Here is a 19,822-nt window from a genome sequence, read left to right on the forward strand (position 1 = left end):
CCAGATAAATGTATTCCTTCACTAATTCCTCCTCCTCTTCAACTAGAATTAATTTACTTTCCCACTCCTTTTTTTTTTTAAGGGAAAGATATTTAAAGAAGAGCCACAGACATAAGAGCTAGTAAGTATTGGGAGGACAGGACTTAATGATTTTGTCAGGAGCATAAATTTATACTCTTCAAATTGAGAGTCAAAAGAATAATACTAGAAATCAGGGTGCGTTGACAAATATATTTCTAGAACATTTACTTAAAAGGGGTTAGTAGAATAGCTTGGAATAGAGGACTCAGAAAATGTTACATTTTATAGATAACAATGATAATATCTTTGAAAGATATGACATTTCCAAATATTATACAGATATAGTAACAATTATAAATTTAGGCCATATTCCAGAATTATCTTCAGTAATACAAGTCTGGACAGAAAAAGATAAGCCACGCACGAAGTGAAAACCCTCAAGAGATAAGAATGCACTTTTAGGATGAGTGTGGACTCCATAAAACAGTATTTAAGAAAAGTATAATTGTGTTAAGATTTGGCTCTGATGTAAATGTTGAGAACAAGAATTTAGGAATAACTGGCTTGTGAATACTTTCATAACTGTGAATTATACTTTTATAGAGAAAAAAAAATGCACGAATTTATTAACTTGTCTTTTGTAAGTAAAAGTTATTTTAAAGAGAATTAAATCCTAAGGACAAAAACTCTAAAATAAGATTGCCAGAGGGACTTCTAATTTGGCTGGTCTTCTCTGCCTTGAATTTTGAATTAACCAGCACTGTTCATGGTGAATCTTCATGTTGGCAGCACACACTTTGGGGAGAGGCAGCAGGAGTACGAGAACGTAACACTCATATTCTGAGGGTTGGCACATTGCCTCTCCTTTCAGATCCCAGTTCTTCCACCTGAAGGGAACCCATTACCTGAAGCCGAATGCCTGTAGTTAACAGCACGCCTAGCACTTTCCTTACTCTTCCTCAGGTTGCGAGTAAAACCCGGAGAAGTGGATTTCTTTCAGATGCTCGGCTCCACCGCCCCACACCCAAAGCCCTGAAGCTGAGGGAGTGGCGGCGGGGAGGGGGTGGGGAGCGAGTCAGGCTGGAGTTACTGAGCATGTGCACGGAGTGGCGCATGCCCAGTGCAGCCAGCAGCTTCCCACTGCGGGTAGTCCGGGTGGTGAGAGCGGCGGCGGCGGTAGCAGCAGCGGCGGCACCGCCTCCTCCTCAGACTTCCGAGGTGGCGGTGTTAGATGAGCGGCCCCAGTAGCGGCGAGGGTGGTACGGGAGGGAGGAGGAAAAGAAGAAGGAGGAGGCGGAGAAGGTGGTCGCTGTCTTTGTAGTCTCCCGGCTGCTGGAGCGAGAGGCCACCGCCGGAGCCGTCGTTGTTGGAAAAGGGCTGTCTGTGTGTGAGCGCGCGTGTCTGCCTGTTGGCCTGCGGGCACCAGGCAGCGGCGGCGGCGGCGAGGATGATGATGTGCGCAGCTAATGCCTCCCCCGCCGCCTCCTCCTCGGGGCCCGGCGGGGACGGATTCTTCCCAGCCGCCACCATCTCTTCCTTCCCGGCGCCGGGGGCGCTGTTCATGCCGGCTCCTGAGGGCTCCGTGGCAGCCGCGGGGCTGGGGCTGGGGCTAGGGCTGCCTGCCGCGGACTCCCGGGGTCACTACCAGCTGCTGCTGTCAGGCCGGGCCCTGGCCGACCGCTACCGGAGGATTTACACAGCTGCGCTCAGTGACAGGGACCAGGGGGGCGGCAGCGCTGGACACTCGGCCTCCAGGTGCGTCTACCGGTGCCCTTCCTTGCGCCACACGCGGCATGCGCGCCTGTGTGCGTGTGTGCGCGCGTGTCGACGTACGTATGGACTGAGCTACCTTTCAGCGAGGGCTCGCCGCGCTGTGCTAGAAACACTGAGATAGGAGGGTGCGGTGGCAGCAGTTTCTGCTCTTAATGTTATGTCTTCGTGGGTGGTTAGTGAGGTTGGGAGAGTGGAGTCTGGAAAAGGTAATGGTGCGGGTCGGTTACATCGTAACCGTTACGACACGTGTGTGTGTGTGTGTGTGTGTGTGTGTGTATTGAGGAAGGAGGAGGGATGGGTAAAAGGCAAGCGTGTAATACATAAGATAATTTACAAGAGTGGTGAGGGCAGTGGCGTCTCCAGTGTCTGTCGCAACAGTGTTTGCACGTATTTCTCACCCTCCAGTCCCCCATGACATTCCATTCTCCTCTTTCCACCTCCCATAAAATCTGCCAGATATGCCTTTCACCTAGAGGTAGAGTGGAATAGATTAGGCATAGTGTTTATATACGTTTGTGTATTCGTATATATTAATATATTTATATTTATGGTGCGTTCCAGGTAATAAGCCTGGGTTATTTATATGGTAATTTAAGAGAATTAAACAAAAGGGATGCAGATGGAGATTTATATGGATGTGAAAGGTGTCTGATTCAGATCTTTAGAGCTGTACTTTGATAACTGGCCTTCAAAAACGTGGTTGCAGCTGCTCTTGTGTTCTGATGTTCCATCAGCCATTTCCCTTCATCTTGTGTTCTGTTTCCTCTGTCACTTACAGCCTTTAGTGTTGAAGGGTTTTGTGGGGAAAAGGGGAATGCTGAAGAACTTAAGAATATGACAGCTGATAGTGTTCAGCTGCCACCAACTATCGAAAATTTGAGTAGTTCCTGGGTTTCTTCTTAGACTGATTGTATCTTCACCTTCTTTGATGTAGAAGATGTTAAATCACTTCCATTTTCTTTTTCTTAAAATATGGGTGTCTTTTCTGCTGAGAGCTCTTCTATTGTTATCTCTTCCATGCCTTTGCCTGCCACGCACCCTGAAGGATGGTGACTGACTTGTTTCACCAGCTTGGCTTTGACAGTGGTATTTGGGAGTTGGCATCATCTTTTTTCTTATAGCTAATTGCAGTACATGGGGAAATGGGGAAAGCATTGTAGGATTTTGTTAAATGTTACAGAGTTTACTGTATTTGAATGTGCAGTTTGTTAGGCAATAACCAGATGTCACATTTTCTCCCATTATGAAAAGGTGGGCTGTAAGTCAGGTATTTGGAGTTTTATCACTATGTACTGTGGCTCTTATCTGTTGCAGAGAGTTGTAAAAGTGGAGCTTTGTTCACACTTTTTGGGGGTAAACCAGCCTTCTCATATCTGTAATTGTTTACTGTATAGGGCACATGAGTAGTTTGTTGTATGGATATAAATGTGTGTAACTACCTTTTTCTATCTAAGCTGAAGGTCTCAGTGGCACAAGTCAGTTTCCTGATAATGGTTTTGAAAAGAACACAAAACCTTATTAGACAGTTTTCTCTGATAATTTTGAGCTGTGATTCTCTAAAATTATGGCACTGTAGGTACATCTTTACAAAGCTCTGTCAAGGAATTTGAATTTATTTTGTATGTTATTCCCGACTTATACAATAACTTGTGATTGGTATGATTCCATTTTAACTTCTTACTGCTATACTTATGTAATAATACAGTTTCTAGATAGCTAGAATTGAAGTTTTAGACAAAATTAATATAGGTTAACCACAGATATAAAATTTGTGAGTGATTTTTAGTCTTTGACCCATTTTTGCACAAGCTGTCAGTTAAAATTAATGAGGAATTAGTTCAAGCATTTCAAGAAGTATTCATGGAAACCTGCCTTAATTTGTATATTACCCTCTACTGCTTGTTCAGAACATTGTTGTTTATTATTGTTCACCTTGTTTTTTCTAAGTTTTAGCCTGCAACTATTCATTATTGAGAATTTGCTTAGAAATTTAATCATATTTTTTATTAAATATGTTTGGGGAACTGGAGCTGGGAATGAGTGATACTATCTGTATGAAAGTATTTCAGAGACATAATGGAGCAAGAATAGAAGATGAAGCTCTAGTGAGCATGAAGTTTAAACAATGAGAGAAAGGAGACAGTAAAGAAAGCTTAAAAAAGATAAAAATAAGAAGAGAAGCATGAGATAATAGCACCTCTGGTCCTAAGAAAGTGGATTGAAAGGCCACAGCAGTGTTAAATGCTGGAGTAAGTGAGAACACTCTCCAGGTCACTGAATACTTTTTGAGGAAGTGGTCACAGTAGAAAGATGTGAGGTGTCAGTGGGAGATGTTGAGGTAATGGGTAGAAGGAGAAATTAAAGAAATGAGAGAGGTATATGTGATGGATAAAGGTCAAAGAGATCTCAGAGGCTGGATTAAGATGACAGGTGAAGACATTAGCTGTTGAAAAATGTTAGGAGGAGGGAAGTATAAATATAAAAATCAGGAGTTTATTGAGGGTAAGAATTATGTTGTATTTATTTTGGTAACTCAAGTATTTAGCACAATATCTGGCATCCGTTCTGTAAATACCACGTGCCTATGGTGGGCCACGCACTGTTTTAGGTGCAGAAGATACATCAGTGAGCAAGATAGACAAGGTCGCTCCTCTCTAGGAACTTCCACTCCAGTGGGGAGAAATAAACGACTGATAATATCTGATAGTGATAAGTAACTATGAAGAAAATTAATGTGATAGACAGTTTGTAGTGGGGAGGCTATTTTAGGTAGGGTGGTTTCTTTGGGAATTGACATTGAAGTTGATTCATGATGGGAAAGCAGGTCTAGAGGAGGAGTCTTTTAGGAAAATATAATAACGACTGAGGTGAGAACAAGCTTGTGTTTTAAGGAATAAAAGGCGAGGTAGTTATCAGTCAGCATTGAATGAGTTAATTACTTTGGATTATGTTTTAGATCAGGGGTCAGGAACTTCTTTGGCTGAGAGAGCCATGAACGCCACATATTTTAAAATGTAATTACATGAGAGCCATAAAACGACCCGCATACGTTAAGCCAGGGGTTCCCAAACTTTTTACCCAGGGGGCCAGTTCACTGTCTCTCAGACCGTTGGAGGGCCAGACTATAAAAAAACTATGAACAAATCCCTATGCACACTGCACATATCTTATTTTAAAGTAAAAAAACAAAACGGGAACAAATACAATATTTAAAATAAAGAACAAGTAAATTTAAATCACAAACTGACCCAGTATAGTATTTCAGTGGGAACTATGCTCCTCTCACTGACCACCAATGAAAGAGGTGCCCCTTCCGGAAGTGCGACAGGGGCCGGATAAATGGCCTCAGGGGGCCACATGTGGCCCGAGGGCCCTAGTTTGGGGACCCCTGCATTAAGCATTATCCAATAGAAATTTGATGTTGTCCCGGAGGACAGCTGTGATTGGCTCCAGCCATCCACAACCATGAACATGAGTGGTAGGAAATGAATGGATTGTAATACATGAGAATGTTTTACATTTTTAACATTATTTTTTTAATTAAAGATTTGTCTGCGAGCCAGATGCAGTCATCAAAAGAGCCACATCTGGCTTGTGAGCCATAGGTTCCCGTCCCTGTTTTAGATGTACAGTAGAGAAGTTGAGGGAAGGTAGCCTAAAGGCATTAATGACTTTGATAGCATTCTGGTGAAGGGAGTGGTTGGGAGGTTGTCCTCTAAAGCTCCATTGGTTTTAAATCTTGACTGCCACTTTTTAGCAGTGTGACCTTGTGTGTATTACGTAACTTCTGTGCCTCCATTAAAAATTTTTTTTTAATTGAGCAACATAATAATTCCATTTTTGTATATGTTGTGAAATAAATCACCATAACATGTCCAGTTAACATCCATTACCACACAGTTATATTTTTTCTTGTGATGAAAACTTTTACAGTTTATTCTCAGCGCTTTAAAATATGTGTACAATACTGTATTATTAACTGTAGTCATCATGCTGTACATTGCAACTTCATGACTTATTTATAAATTTTATATCTGGAAGTTTGTACCTTTGGACCATCTTCACCCATTTTGCTCAATCTCCCCTCCCTGGCCCACTCCCACTCCCTTCCGGCAACTACCAATCTGTTCTCCGAATCTATGAGTTTGGTTTTTGTTTTTTTTCAGATTTCACATGTGAGTGAGGTCATACAGTATTTGTTTTTCTTCTGTTTTATTTCATGTAGCATCATGCCCTTAAAACCTTGTCTACGGTGTTGCAAATGGCAAGATTTACTTCTTTTTATGGTTAAATATTTCATTGTATATATAATACCACATTTTCTTCATTCATGCATTGATGAGCACTTAAGTTGCTTCCATGTCTTGGCTGTTATAATGCTGCAAAGAACATTGGGGTGTAGATGTCTTTCTGAGTTAGTATTTTTGTTTTCTTTTTTTTTTAATTTTATTTTGAGACAGAGACAGAGAGAGGGACAGATAGGGCCAAACAGACCGGAAGGGAGAGGGATGAGAAGCTTCAATTCTTTGTTGCGCCACCTTAGTTGTTCATTGATTGCTTTCTCATATGTGCCTTGACCGGGGTGGGGGGCTACAGCAGAACGAATGACTCCTTGCTTAAGCAAGCTTGAGCTGGTGAGCCTGGCTCAAACCAGATGAGCCCAAGCTCAAGCTGGCAACCTTGGGGTTTGAAACATGGGTCCTGCACATCCCAGTCTGATGCTCTATCCACTGCGCCACCACATGGTCAGGCTGTTTTTATTTTCTTTTGCATAAATATCCAGAAGTACAATTGCAGGATCACGTGGTAGTTCTACTCTTATTTTTTGAGGAATGTCCATACTGTTTTTCATAATGGAAAACAGTTTGTTATACTGTTTACAATCCCACCAGCAGTGCACAGGGTTCATTTTTCTCCACATCCTCACCCACAGTTATCTTTTATCTATTTTTTTTTTGTTAAAATACCTTTTATTTTTATTTTACTAGGTTTACATTTAATTATTTATTTTAAATTTTTATTGATTTTAATTTATTGTGTTTAAATAAATTCAAGTGTCCCACCGGATATATCTCCACCCCTAACCCCTGTGTTCCCCTCAACACTCTCTTTCCCCCTCCCCCAATGCCTTACCCCCTTCCCTCCAGAATTTGCTGTCCTGCTCTCTATACCAGGGGTCTCAAACTCGCGGCCCGCGGGCCGCATGTGGCCCGCCGAACAATTTTGTGCGGCCCGCAGACTAATTCACGAAGTTCAAAATATTTTGGATAAAATTAAGTAAGCCTAGGGGCCTACTTGTATTTTTCATTTATCTAGCATCCTAGCTAGATATTAGCTTAGTTAACAGCAGTTGTGATGCGAACTACAGTTTCTGGTCATTTGGTGACACTGAGTAAACTGCATGTACGATTGTGCTTGTTGTACTGATTTTTTTTTGTTTTCAACTGCAGTGAGAAAAGTGTTGCGTAACAGTTGCCTTTTGTAGACCTAGTGTGGCCCGCCGAATGGCTGTGATCTTGCTCTGCGGCCCACATGCTGAGTTGAGTTTGAGACCCCTGCTCTATACCAACATGTTATGTAAATGTAATTTCAGTAATCACTTTCCTTTCTCTGATTTCATCCTCTCATCCTTTTTCCCTCTGGTCCCTTTGATTCCGCCTCTGCCTCTATTCCATTCCTTAGTTCACATTATTCATTAGATTCCTCAAAAGAGTGAGATCATATGATATTTTTCTTTCTCTGCCTGGCTTATTTCACTTAGCATAATAGTGTCCAGGTCCATCCACGTTGTAGCAAAACATAAGATTTCCTTCTTTTTCACAGCCACGTAATATTCCATTGTGTATATGTATCACAGTTTTTTAATCCACTCGTCCACTGAAGGACACTTGGGCTGTTTCCAGATCTTCGCTATTGTAACAGTGCTGCAATAAACATAGGGGTGCATTTCTTCTTTCTTTCTTTCTTTATTAATTAATTTTTATTTATTTATTTTTTTCTGAAGCTGGAAACAGGGAGAGACAGTCAGACAGACTCCCGCATGCGCCTGACCGGGATCCACCCGGCACGCCCACCAGGGGGCGATGCTCTGCCCATCCTGGGCGTCGCCGTGTTGCGACCAGAGCCACTCTAGCGCCTGAGGCAGAGGCCACAGAGCCATCCCCAGCGCCTGGGCCATCTTTGCTCCAATGGAGCCTTGGCTGCAGGAGGGGAAGAGAGAGACAGAGAGGAAGGCGCGGCGGAGGGGTGGAGAAGCAAATGGGCGCTTCTCCTGTGTGCCCTGGCTGGGAATCGAACCCTGGTCCTTCGCACGCTAGGCCGACGCTCTACCGCTGAGCCAACCGGCCAGGGCCGCATTTCTTCTTTTGATTCAGTGATTTGGTATTTTTAGGATGTAGTCCTAAAAGTGGGATAGCTAGGTCAAAAGGCAGTTCCATTTTTAATTTTTTGAGGAATCTCCATACTGTTTTCCACAGTGGCTGCACCAGTCTGCATTCCCACCAGCAGTGCAGGAGGGTTCCCTTTTCTCCACACCCTCACCAGCACTTATTATATTATATGTTGTTTTGTTGATGAGCACCATTCTGACAGGTGTGAGGTGGTATCTCATTGTGGTTTTAATTTGCAGTTCTCTAATGATTAGTGATGTTGAACATTTTTTCATATGCCTATTAGCCATTTGTATGTCCTCTTTGGAGAAGTGTCTGTTCATTTCTTTTGCCCATTTTTTGATTGGATTGTTTACCTTCCTGATGTTGAGTTTTACTAATTCTTTATAAATTTTGGTTATTAACCCCTTCCACGGGTCTTCAGACTTTTTATAAAAACCGCCCTCTTTTGCAGTCCCTACCGCGCAACCAAACAGCTCTGCGATTGGCCCACCATGAAAGCTGGACCACCCACTAGTGGGCAGTAGGGACCAGGTTGACCAGCACTGCAAAAGTGGGCGATTTTTATAAAAAGTTTGACGACCCCTGCATCAGATGTATTGTTGAATATGTTCTCCCATTGTGTGGTTTGTCTTTTTATTTTGTTCATATTGTCTTTAGCTCTGCAGAAGCTTTTTAGTTTGATATAGTACCATTTGTTCATCCTGTCCTTTATTTCCCTTGCCCGTGGAGATAAATCAGCAAATACATTGCTGTGAGAGATGTCAGAGAGCTTACTGCCTATGTTTTCTTTCAAGGTGATTATGGTTTCACGATTTATATTTAAGTCTTTTATCCATTTTGAGTTTATTTTTGTGAATGGTGTAAGTTGGTGGTCTAGTTTCATTTTTTTGCAAGTACCTGTCTAGTTTTCCCAACATCATTTGTTAAAGAGACTGTCTTACTCCATTGTATGCTCTTACCTCCTTTGTCAAATATCAATTGTCCATAAAGTTGCGGGTTTATTTCTGGGTTCTCTGTTCTGTTCCATTGATCTATATGCCTGTTCTTATGCCAGGACCAAGCTGTTTGAGTACAGTGGCCTTGTAGTATAACTTGATATCAGGAAGTGTGATACCTCCCACTTTATTCTTCTATTTCAAGATTGCTGAGGCTATCTGAGTTCTTTTTTGGTTCCATGTAAATTTTTGGAATATTTGTTCTATATCTTTGAAGTATGCAGTTAGGTATTTTAATAGGAATTGTATTGAATTTATAGATTGCTTTGGGTAATATAGACATTTTAATGATGTTTATTTTTCCTGTTCATGAACATGGTATATGCTTCTACTTGTTTGTATCTTCCTTGATTTCTTTTATCAATGTTTTATAATTTTCGAGTACAAGTCTTTAACCTCCTTGGTTAAATTTATTCCTAGGTACAGTGGTACTTGAGATACGAATTTAATTTTTTCTGTAACTGAGCTCATAAGCCAGTCAACTTGTACATCAAACTGCCAGTACTGGACCTGTGCGCCAACGTGTCAACTAGCGGCAGCTTCCCAAATCATGACTCATATCTTGGAATTTCGCTTGGATCTCGAACAAAAATATGGACCTAGTAGCAGCTCGTATCTTAAAAAATTTGTATGTTGGTCTGTTCATATCTCAAGGTACCTCTGTATTTTGTTTTGTTGTTGCAGTAGTGAAGGGGATTGTTTTCTTAATTTCTCTTTGAGACAGTTCATTGTTGTTGTATAAAAATGCCTTTGATTTCTGAATATTAATTTTATATCCTGCCACCTTGCTGAATTCATTTATTAGGTCCAGTGGTTTTTTGACTAAGACTTTAGGGTTTTCTATGTACAGTATCATGTTATTAGCAAATAATGGTAGCTTTACTTCTTGTTCAATTTGGATGCCTTTTATTTCTTCTCTTTGTCTGATTGCTGTGGCTAGGACTTCCAAAACTCTGTTGAACAAGAGTGGTGAAAGGGGGCACTCCTGCCTTGTTCCTGATTTTAAGGGGATTGCTTTTAATTTTTGCCCATTGAGTATGATGTTGGCTGTGGGCCTGTCATAAATGGCCTTTATCATGTTGAGGTATGTTCCCTGTTTTCCCATTTTGCTGAGAGTTTTTATTATAAATGGGTGCTGGATATTATCAGATGCTTTTTCTGCATATATTGATATTGTCATGTAATTTTTATCCTTTCTTTTGTTTTGTGATGAATCACATTGATTGATTTGTGAATATTGTACCAGTTTTGGCTCCCCAGAATAAATCCCACTTGATCATGATGTATGATTTTTTTCATGTATTGCTGGATCCAGTTTGCTTATATTTTGTTGAGAATTTTAGCATCTGAGTTCATCAGGCATATTGGCTTATAGTTTTCTTTCTTTGTAGTGTCTTTGCCTGGTTTTGGAATGAGGATTATGCTCGCCTCATAAAAGGAGCTTGGAAGTCTTTCCTCTGTTGAATTTTTTAAAATAGCTTGGGAAGGATAGGAGTTCTTTGAATATTTCGTAGAATTCGCCTGTGAAGCCATCTGGCCCAGGACTTTTGTTTGTTGGGAGTGTTTTGATAACTGTTTCAATCTCATTTGGTGTAATTGGTCTGTTTAGGTTTTCTGATTCTTCTAGATTGATTTTTGAAAGATTATATATTTCAAGGAATTTGTCCATTTCACCTAGGTTGTCTAATTTTTTGGCATACAGTTCTTCATAGTATTTTCTTACAATCCTTTGTATTTCTGCTGTCAATTATTACTTCTCCATTCTCATTTCTAATTTTATTTGAGTCCTCTCTCTTTTTTTCTTGATGAGTCTGGTTAAAGGTTCATCAATCTTGTTTACCTTTTCAAAGAACCAGCTCTTGGTTTCATTAATCTTCTGTATTGTTTCTTTAGCCTCTATGTCATTTATTTCTGCTCTGATCTTTATTATTTCCTTTCTTCTACTTCCTCTGTGCTTTACTTGCTGTTCTTTTTCTAGTTCTTTTAGATGCAGGATTAAGTTGTTAATTGAGCTTTTTCTAGCTTCTTAGTGGGGTATTGAAATCCCCTATTATTATAGTATTGCTATTGATCTTGCCCTTTATGTCCATCAAAATATGCTTTATATATTTAGGTGCTCCCATATTAGGTGCATAGATATTTATAATGGTTATATCTTCCTGTTGGATTGCTCCCTTTATCATTATGTAGTGACCTTCTTTATCTCTTACTATAGCCTTTGTTTTTTTTTTTTCAGGGACAGAAAGAGAGTCAGAGAGAGGGATAGATAGGGATAGACAGACAGGAATGGAGAGAGATGAGAAGCATCAATCATCAGTTTTTTGTTGCCACACCTTAGTTCATAGATTGCTTTCTCATATGTGCCTTGTCCGTGGGCCTTCAGCAGACCGAGTAACCCCTTGCTCGAGCCAGCGACCTTGGGTCCAAGCTGATGAGCTTTTTTTTTTTTTTCCTTGCTCAAGCCAGATGAGCCCGTGCTCAAGCTGGCAACCTTGGGGTCTCGAACCTGAGTCCTTCTGCAAACCAGTGCGATGCTCTATCCACTGTGCCACCGCCTGGTCAGGCACTATAGCCTTTGTTTAAAGTCTTATTTTGTCAGATATAAGTATTGCTACCCCAACTATTTTTCATTTCTATTTGCATGAAATATTTTTTTCCATCTCTTTCAGTCTATGTGTATCTTGTTTTGAGGTGGGTTTCTTATAGATAGCATATGTATGGGTCCTGTTTTCTTATCCACGCAGCTACCCTATGTCTTTTGGAACATTTAATCCATTTACACTTAAGGTTATTATTGACATATAGTTATTTCCATTTTATATTTTAACACTACATTTCTCTTTTTCTAGATTTTTTACCCCATTATTCTGTTTACAACCGGCCCCTTAACATTTCTTGCAACATTGGTTTGGTTGTAATGAATTCCTTGGGGTTGATTTTTTTTGTCTGGGAAGCTTTTTATTTCTCCAATTTTAAATGATAGCCTTGCTTGATAAAGAAGTCTTGGTTGTAGGCTCTTGTTTTGCATTAGTTTGAATATTTCCTGACATTCCCTTCTGACCTCAAGTGTTTCTGTTGAAAAGTTGGATGTCATCCTTATGGGTGATCCTTTGTAGGTGATTGACTACTTTTCTCTTGCAGCTTTTAATATTCTTTCTTTATCTCTTAACTTTGGTATTTTAATTATGATGTGTCTTGGTGTAGGTCTCTTTAGGTTCCTCTTTACTGGGACTCTTTGTGCTTCTTGAACTTGTGTGACTTTTTCCTTCATCTATTTAGTGAAGTTTTCAGCTATAATTTCTTCAGTTAGGTTCTCTATCCCTTGTTCTTTCTCTTCTCCTTCAGGAAACTTTATGATGCGGATGTTGTTTCTTTTCATGTTGTAAAGAGAGCTCTGAGTTTCCTCAGACTTTTTGATCCTCTTTTCTTTTTGCTGTTCTGCTTCCATTTATCTTGTCCTCTAAATTGCTGATTTAATCCTCTGCTTCATCCAGCCTGCTTTTAATTCCTTCTAGTGTAGTCTTCATTTCTGATATTGTATTTTTCATTTCTGACTGATTCTTTTTTATGATTTCAATGCCCTTTTTGAAGCTTGCTATCTATTTAGGTGCTCATTATGTCTATCCATTGTTGCACTAAGATCCTTGAGCATCCTAACTATTATTATTTTAAACTCTGCATTCCATATCTTGGTTATTTCCATCTCATTCAGTTCTTTTTCTGGAGATTTCTCTTGTTGATTCATTTGGATAGCATTTCTCTGTCTTCCCATTTTGTCTGTGTATAGATTGCTCCTTTCGATGTGCTGTTTGTGTACCTAGCTGAGTATAGGGTTGGTGTTGTCTGCCTCCAGCTTCCAGTTGTGTTGTTTCTAGATCTTGGGTTGGCATCAGTTGTTGTTTGTAATCTGCTGTGGGCTACTTGTCTGCTGCTACTGCTCTTTTTGCTATTTGTGTTGGTGGTTTCTATGCCTTAGCTGGGTCAGGTGTGAGGAGCCCTTCCTTAAGATACTACTATAACTAGGGTTGTTAGGTCCATAGCTGATGCTCTCCATATCTGGCCACTGGATGTGCCAGCCCTGGACCTCCCTGGCTGGAACCTGGCACAGACCAGTGTATGTCACTGTCTGTGACTGGCCCCTAGCAACCTTCTTGGTGCTACTGGTGATCCAGAATTTGTGGCTGCCTCTGCTGGGCCCAGGTGTTGTTGTAAATATCACCTGCACTCCTAATCTTGGCCAGTGGGTGTGGCCTCTGTGTTCCCGAGATGTGGTCTGCCTGTCCACCTGCCCCTGCCACAGCTGCCTTGGGCGTTTGGGTATGGGCACTGCTGGGCATGTGGTCTGCTGCTGCGTCTGTTGCCACGGGCGGGCACATGCACCTGCCAGCACAACCTCACCACCGCTGCTGCAGTTGAGGGTACTCAACAGTGTGGGTGGGTGGTGTAGCCCAGACCTCTTCACTCAAAACCTGTGCCCCTTATTCACCCCCTTCTTCTGAGCAACTCTTTGCTCTGACTGGAGTAGGAGAGCCTCTGATGTTGGGGGGTTATTTGCTTTCCTTTGCTGGTTTTGCTTCTCCCAGGAAAAATGGCCACTTTGGGTTTGGGGAGTGACTCAGCAGCACAGGGGTTAGGGTGGCTGTCTCCCAGAGTGTCTCTCCCTGTGCCTCCAAGATTACACTCTACTCTTGCTACTCCAGTCCTCTCAGCACTCCCCGCTCCCGGAGCCCCAGGTAAGTGGCTGTGAACGAGGTTTTCTGTGCGGTCCCTTTAAGATGGAACCTGGGTCTGAGAGTTCTGTCTTCCTCTTGCAAACAGTAACCCGGCTCTTATCTCAGCTAAATACTGTCCGTATACCTCTTCTAGTCTCTCGGGCTCTAAGCTGGGGCTCTGGTCCTGAGGCTGAGGACCAACAACTCTTCGGGCAACCCCTTACTCCCCACACCCATGAGAGTCCCTCCAGGCCGCCGCTTGCTCCTGGGAGCAGGGCAGCCCTTTCTTCGTCTCCACCCTTCCTACCACTCTCAGTGTGGTTTCTTTGGTGATGCTTGGTTATAGATTCCTCTTAGTTTTGTCCAAAGTTGGTTTGTTTGTTTTTTGTTTTTTTTTTTTCATTTTTTTTGTTTTTTTTCATTTTTCTGAAGCTGGAAACAGGGAGAGACAGTCAGACAGACTCCAGCATGCGCCCGACCGGGATCCACCCGGCACGCCCACCAGGGGCGACGCTCTGCCCACCAGGGGGCGATGCTCTGCCCATCCTGGGCGTCGCCATGTTGCGACCAGAGCCACTCTAGCACCTGAGGCAGAGGCCACAGAGCCATCCCCAGCGCCCGGGCCATCTTTGCTCCAGTGGAGCCTTGGCTGCGGGAGGGGAAGAGAGAGACAGAGAGGAAAGCGTGGCGGAGGGGTGGAGAAGCAAATGGGCGCTTCTCCTGTGTGCCCTGGCCGGGAATCGAACCCGGGTCCTCCGCACGCTAGGCCGACGCTCTACCGCTGAGCCAACCGGCCAGGGCCCAAAGTTGGTTTTTTAAGATGATTGTTCCCAAGTTAAGTTTTAATCCACTTCCAATAGGTGTAAGGTGATATTTCATTGTAATTTTAATTTGCATTTTACTGATGATTAGTCATGTTGAACACCTTTTCATGTGTCTGTTGGCCATGTGTATTTTGGCTTCTTTGGAATTCTTCAATCAGATTGATTTTTTTGTTGTTATTGAGTTGAATGTGTGTATGTAATATTTTGAATATTAAACCCTTATGAGATACATGACATAGTTATTTTCTCCCATTCTGTAGATGTCTTTTCATATGGTTTTCTTTGCTGTGCAAAAGCTTTTCAGTCTGTTGTCCCATTTGCTTATTTTGCTTTTGTTTTTCCCTTTGTTTTCTTGTATGTAGAATGGAGATAATGAGGATTGTTTTTATAGATTAAATGAGTCCATATGTAAAGAGCTTGGCACATTAAGTGCTGTTAAATATTAGTTACTGATTTTTGCTGAGAGGAGGCAGATGGAGTTTGGAGACTTAAAGAAAAGGCAAGTATCATGTTATTGCTCTAATATTTGGTCTCAATGACTTCGTTGAATGTGGAAATAAATAATTTATTCAGTGGCTGAGTAAATATAGTTTGTATGAATGAACCAATCAAAATTAGAACATTCAGTTGGGGAAGGGGATGTGCAGGAATGAATAGAGTATTTGATCAATTCCATGTGTAAATGGCAGTATAAAATTGCACTTGGGAAAAACTATAGCCCAGTGGCTAAATCTGCTGTGGAGGCAGACTGCCTTAGTTCAGATCCCAGTTCTATCCTTTCTGTCTCGGTTTGGTAAGTTAATTAGTATTTTTTGTCTGTTTCTTTAGTTGCAACCTTATCGGTATTGAAAGGACATTGTGCCTATATGTGATTAAGTGCTTAGTAAAGTTGGTGCTGCTGTTATTATGATGATTATTAAAACCACATATTTAAAATTCCAGTCAGCATGATAATTTTAAGTTTTTCCTTTCAGAAGAGAAATGGGAAAACTGCTAGTTGAGCTGATTTATTTTTATTACTATTTTTAATGTTTTAAGACTTTATTCATTTTAGAGAAGGGAGAGAGAGAGAGAGAGAGAGAGAGAGAGAGAGGGAGGAAAGGGGGAAGGAGCAGGAAGCATCAACTTACATATCTGCCTTGATAGGGCAAACCCAGGGTTTCGAACCGGCGACTTTGGTGTTCCAGGTTGATGCTTTATCTACTGTACCACCACAGGTTAGGCTAGTTGAGCTGATTTAAAATTGAAGTGTGGGCTCAAATTAAAAGAACATACAAAAAAAGAAAACAAAGCCTCCAGCCATTTCTGCACAGCACCGTCTCACACAAACTGCATTTCGAGGAGAAGCCTGGCCTGAACTGCCTGCCTCTGTGCTGAACTGCCTGCACATATTGTTTCTGCCACCTGATCCAGCCCTTATAAAGGAGTTCCTGGAATCCTTTTTCAACCAATAAGATTGATGTTTTCCCCATCCAATCAGATCTTCACAGGTTTGACCAGTCAGATTACAAGAATTTGGAGTCCTCATTTGCATGAGTATGGACCAAGCAGGGACCAGGTAGAGGACTCCTGCCCATATAACAGTGCACTTTCCTTTTCCACTGAAGAATGGAGACTGTCTCCTTGTCAAAGCTGAAACACCAAAGATGTCTCCCTAGTATAGAGTAAAGCAGATCATTCCTGAGTGGGGCAGACTGTGGTAGAGCAAAGCAGAGTTGTCTTATCTGAGAGTGGCCTGGCCCCAGGGCCATTTTATAGCTGTGCTGTATCACAGTTGAGCTTGTTTTGCACTGAAGAGAGTTTTCATCTTTACTGCACATCCCCCCCCCCCAAAAAAAGTTGAAGTGTGGTGGAAGGTCAAAGAAAAGGAGAATGTGAAGGTTTTTGGTGACAGCTGTTGACCGTATACCATATATCCCCATGTATAAGATGCACATTTTTCCGAAAAATTTGGAATCTAGAAACTAACTGGGTGCATCTTATACAGTGGTTGTAGATTTTTTACTTCATTTCCCGCTTTTTCGTGCTTGTTTTTGTGCTCATTGTTGAAGACAGTGATTTGTCATCAGACACAGATGAGGACAAGCTAGTGGATGAGAGTTTTGACAGTGATGACTTGTATGAATTTAATGATGAATAAAACTTGAGTTCAGTAACTTTATGTAATACATTTTTTCCCCCAAATTTTGGGCCCCAAAATTAAGGTGCGTCTTATCCATGGGAGCGTCTTAGACATGGGGAAGTATGGTAGTAAAAAAAGGAAAGTGAGGCTAGGAGGGAACTATAGACTGGGTATGTGGGTTCAAGTGGTAGAAGAACAATGTTAGTAGAAACAAGAGAGGAGATTGTGGTTAAAGGGGACTTGCTTTTCTTCTCTAAGCTAAACCCACATAGTTCCCACATAGAGAGAGAGAGACAGAGAGAGAGGAGAGAGAGACAGGTGGGAGGAGCTGGAAGCATCAACTCCAGCTGCTTTATCTCTTTATTGTTAAACATGGTATTTGAGCTCATCTTTCAGATATATAGGATTTGGTTCTAAGAGGTTAAGTAGTTAAATAATTCAACAAAGATTCAGGAATTACTACTTGGAGCTAACCATTGGCTGTATAAAGACTTATAAGACAGTCCTAGCCAGGTAGCTCAGATGATTGAAGTGTTATCCTGATGTACCAGAGTTGTGAGTTCTGTCCCTGGTCAGGGACACATGTGGGAAATGGATGAATGCATGGGTGAGTAGAGCAACAGGTCAGTGTTTCTCTCTCCCTTCCTCTCTCTCTAAAATCTACTTTAAAAATAAAAAACAAAAGCTTTATAAGAAAGTTTCTGTACTTCAGTTTATTGTCTGGATGGGGGTGAAAAGATACAAAGGCAGGTACTAGTGAAAGTGTTAAATGAAATACTAAGAAAACATAGTGTATTACGATAAAGGGATGGCATTCTGGGCTGGCTCAAAAGCATGAACAAGAGGTGAGAAAGCAGAGTTTGTGTGTAGGTAACCACAAGAATTCCATTAGAGTCAGAGTGTAGGTGTTATGAGGGAGACTAGTGGAAATTCATTCCGGATGTGGAGGCTGTGGCAGAGGGTAGGGTAGCTTGAACAGCAAGGTAAGAATTAGGTTAGGTATTATTTAATAGACACTGATGGTTTTGAACCATAAAGAGATATTGGAGTATTTTAGGAAGTCATTTGGGGTTGAATCAGTGTATGTATATCTGTATTTATGGATAGGTAGTAGTAATTTGTTTCATATAGCTGTTACATCTGTGAAATCTCATTTCAGTACATGTGTGGGGAAAATGTCTGTGTTAGGCTTGCTCGTGGATTTACCGGCTGCACGCTCTTTGCCTGATTGGTGCGTGACCGTACCATGTGTGCATGTAAGACTGTGTGGTGCTTTCTGTGGGTGATGGATGATTCTCCCAGATCGCTCTCCCGCCACTGTGAGGTTTTTCTTGCTCCCTTGCGCTTAATGTGAATAGCAGATTTTCCTTTGTTTTTTTTTTTTGTTGTTTAAATTTTTATTTTATTTATTCATTATAGAGAGGAGGGGGGGGGGAGAGAGAGAGAGAGAGAGAGAGAGAGAGAGACAGAGAGAGAGGAGAGAGAGACAGGTGGGAGGAGCTGGAAGCATCAACTCCCATATGTGCCTTGACCAGGCAAGCCCAGGGTTTCGAACCGGCGACCTCAGCATTTCCAGGTCGACGCTTTATCCACTGCACCACCACAGGTCAGGCAGATTTTCCTTTGTTTATTAGCTCTTTCCCTTTTGTTGTTTATTCGCTTGCCTATCTTTGCAAGCTTCCAGTAAACGGGAATGGCCCGATGCTTTCCAGCTCCACAGTTCCTCTGCCATCTGCCCGATTTCAGTGGGAACCTGTCTGGCCTCAGTCACCGGCATTACATCTGGTGTAGTGGGCAGGGTTCGGCGCCATCAGTATGGAGCTGCTGATACCCCTAAAGGTAGGGTAAAGGAGTGGTTGCAGCCCTGGCCGGTTGGCTCAGCGGTAGAGCGTCGGCCTAGCGTGCGGAGGACCCAGGTTCGATTCCCGGCCAGGGCACACAGGAGAAGCGCCCATTTGCTTCTCCACCCCTCTGCCGCGCTTTCCTCTTTGTCTCTCTCTTCCCCTCCCGCAGCCAAGGCTCCATTGGAGCAAAGATGGCCCAGGTGCTGGGGATGGCTCTGTGGCCTCTGCCCCAGGCGCTAGAGTGGCTCTGGTCGCAACATGGTGATGCCCAGGATGGGCAGAGCATCCCCCCCGGTGGGCAGAGCGTCGCCCCTGGTGGGCGTGCTGGGTGGATCCCGGTTGGGCGCATGCTGGAGTCTGTCTGACTGTCTCTCCCTGTTTCCAGCTTCAGAAAAATTAAAAAAAAAAAAAAAAAAAAAAAAAAGGAGTGGTTGCAGTTCTCCAGCATATGGTTCCCCATGGCTGTCCTTTTGGGGGCCGTAGGCTGGTTGTTTTTTATAGCCCTGCTAGACGAAACTAAGATCTCTGTGCAAGAGGCTGCCTGAGGTCAAGAGCTCCAGGGTGAGGTGCAGACTGAGGGGCAACAACGGCAAGAGCTGGAATGGTCACTGGAGGAAGAGCTACAGATTTGAGAACTGCAGGTCAGACTGCAGGCTAAGAACCAGGGATGGTGTGAACTGGAGTGAGCACAGGAGAGGGAGGTTGACCAGGTTTGAGAGTTGCAGTGTGAGGAGCAGGCTGGACACCAACGGCGCCTGGAACTGGAGTGGTCTCTAGAGAAGGAATTGCAGGTTCGCAAGTTGCAGTTTGCCTTGGCAGCTACAGCTGTTGGAGAAACTACTGCGGTTCAGGAGCTTGAGAGTCAGCTTCAGGTTGAGAGCCAGCAGCTGCAGGAGCCAAAGTGTGGAAGACGGAGCTGCATTCCTGCCAGTAGAGTGGTTCTTAGTTGGTGTGAGTAGGCGCTTCCTACTCCTCCTCTTCTGAGGGAGAAGCTTAGGCTGCAACTGCTTTCTGCAGACACAGAGCCCTGCTGGTGGTTGCCAAGAAGGTACAGTTCCAGCAGCAAAGAGTCCCTCGGGCAACCACAGCCTCCTCCACAGATAGTGGAGCCCTGTGGTCTGGCCCTACACCCAGGCAGA

The 19,822-nt window shown here is 42.6% G+C and overlaps 1 protein-coding gene across 16 annotated transcripts in view; it reads left to right on the forward strand.

Annotated features, from left to right (window-relative positions):
- The first annotated feature begins 470 nt into the window (after nucleotides 1–470).
- The window catches only part of MYCBP2 (MYC binding protein 2), a 333,902-nt gene continuing 314,550 nt past the window's right edge, over nucleotides 471–19,822 (forward strand). For 8 of the 16 annotated variants that reach the window (XM_066236388.1, XM_066236391.1, XM_066236392.1 and 5 more), the window contains exon 1: nucleotides 472–1,776. In XM_066236388.1, coding sequence (XP_066092485.1) covers nucleotides 1,469–1,776 — 308 coding nt within the window. In that variant the 5' untranslated portion in view covers nucleotides 472–1,468. Of the gene's footprint in view, nucleotides 1,777–19,822 lie in introns of all 16 variants that reach the window. The other 8 variants (XM_066236394.1, XM_066236402.1, XM_066236393.1 and 5 more) reach the window with 2 other exon arrangements.

Source organism: Saccopteryx bilineata, chromosome 6 (genome assembly GCF_036850765.1).
Source record: "Saccopteryx bilineata isolate mSacBil1 chromosome 6, mSacBil1_pri_phased_curated, whole genome shotgun sequence".
In the NCBI taxonomy this organism is placed as follows: domain Eukaryota; kingdom Metazoa; phylum Chordata; class Mammalia; order Chiroptera; family Emballonuridae; genus Saccopteryx; species Saccopteryx bilineata.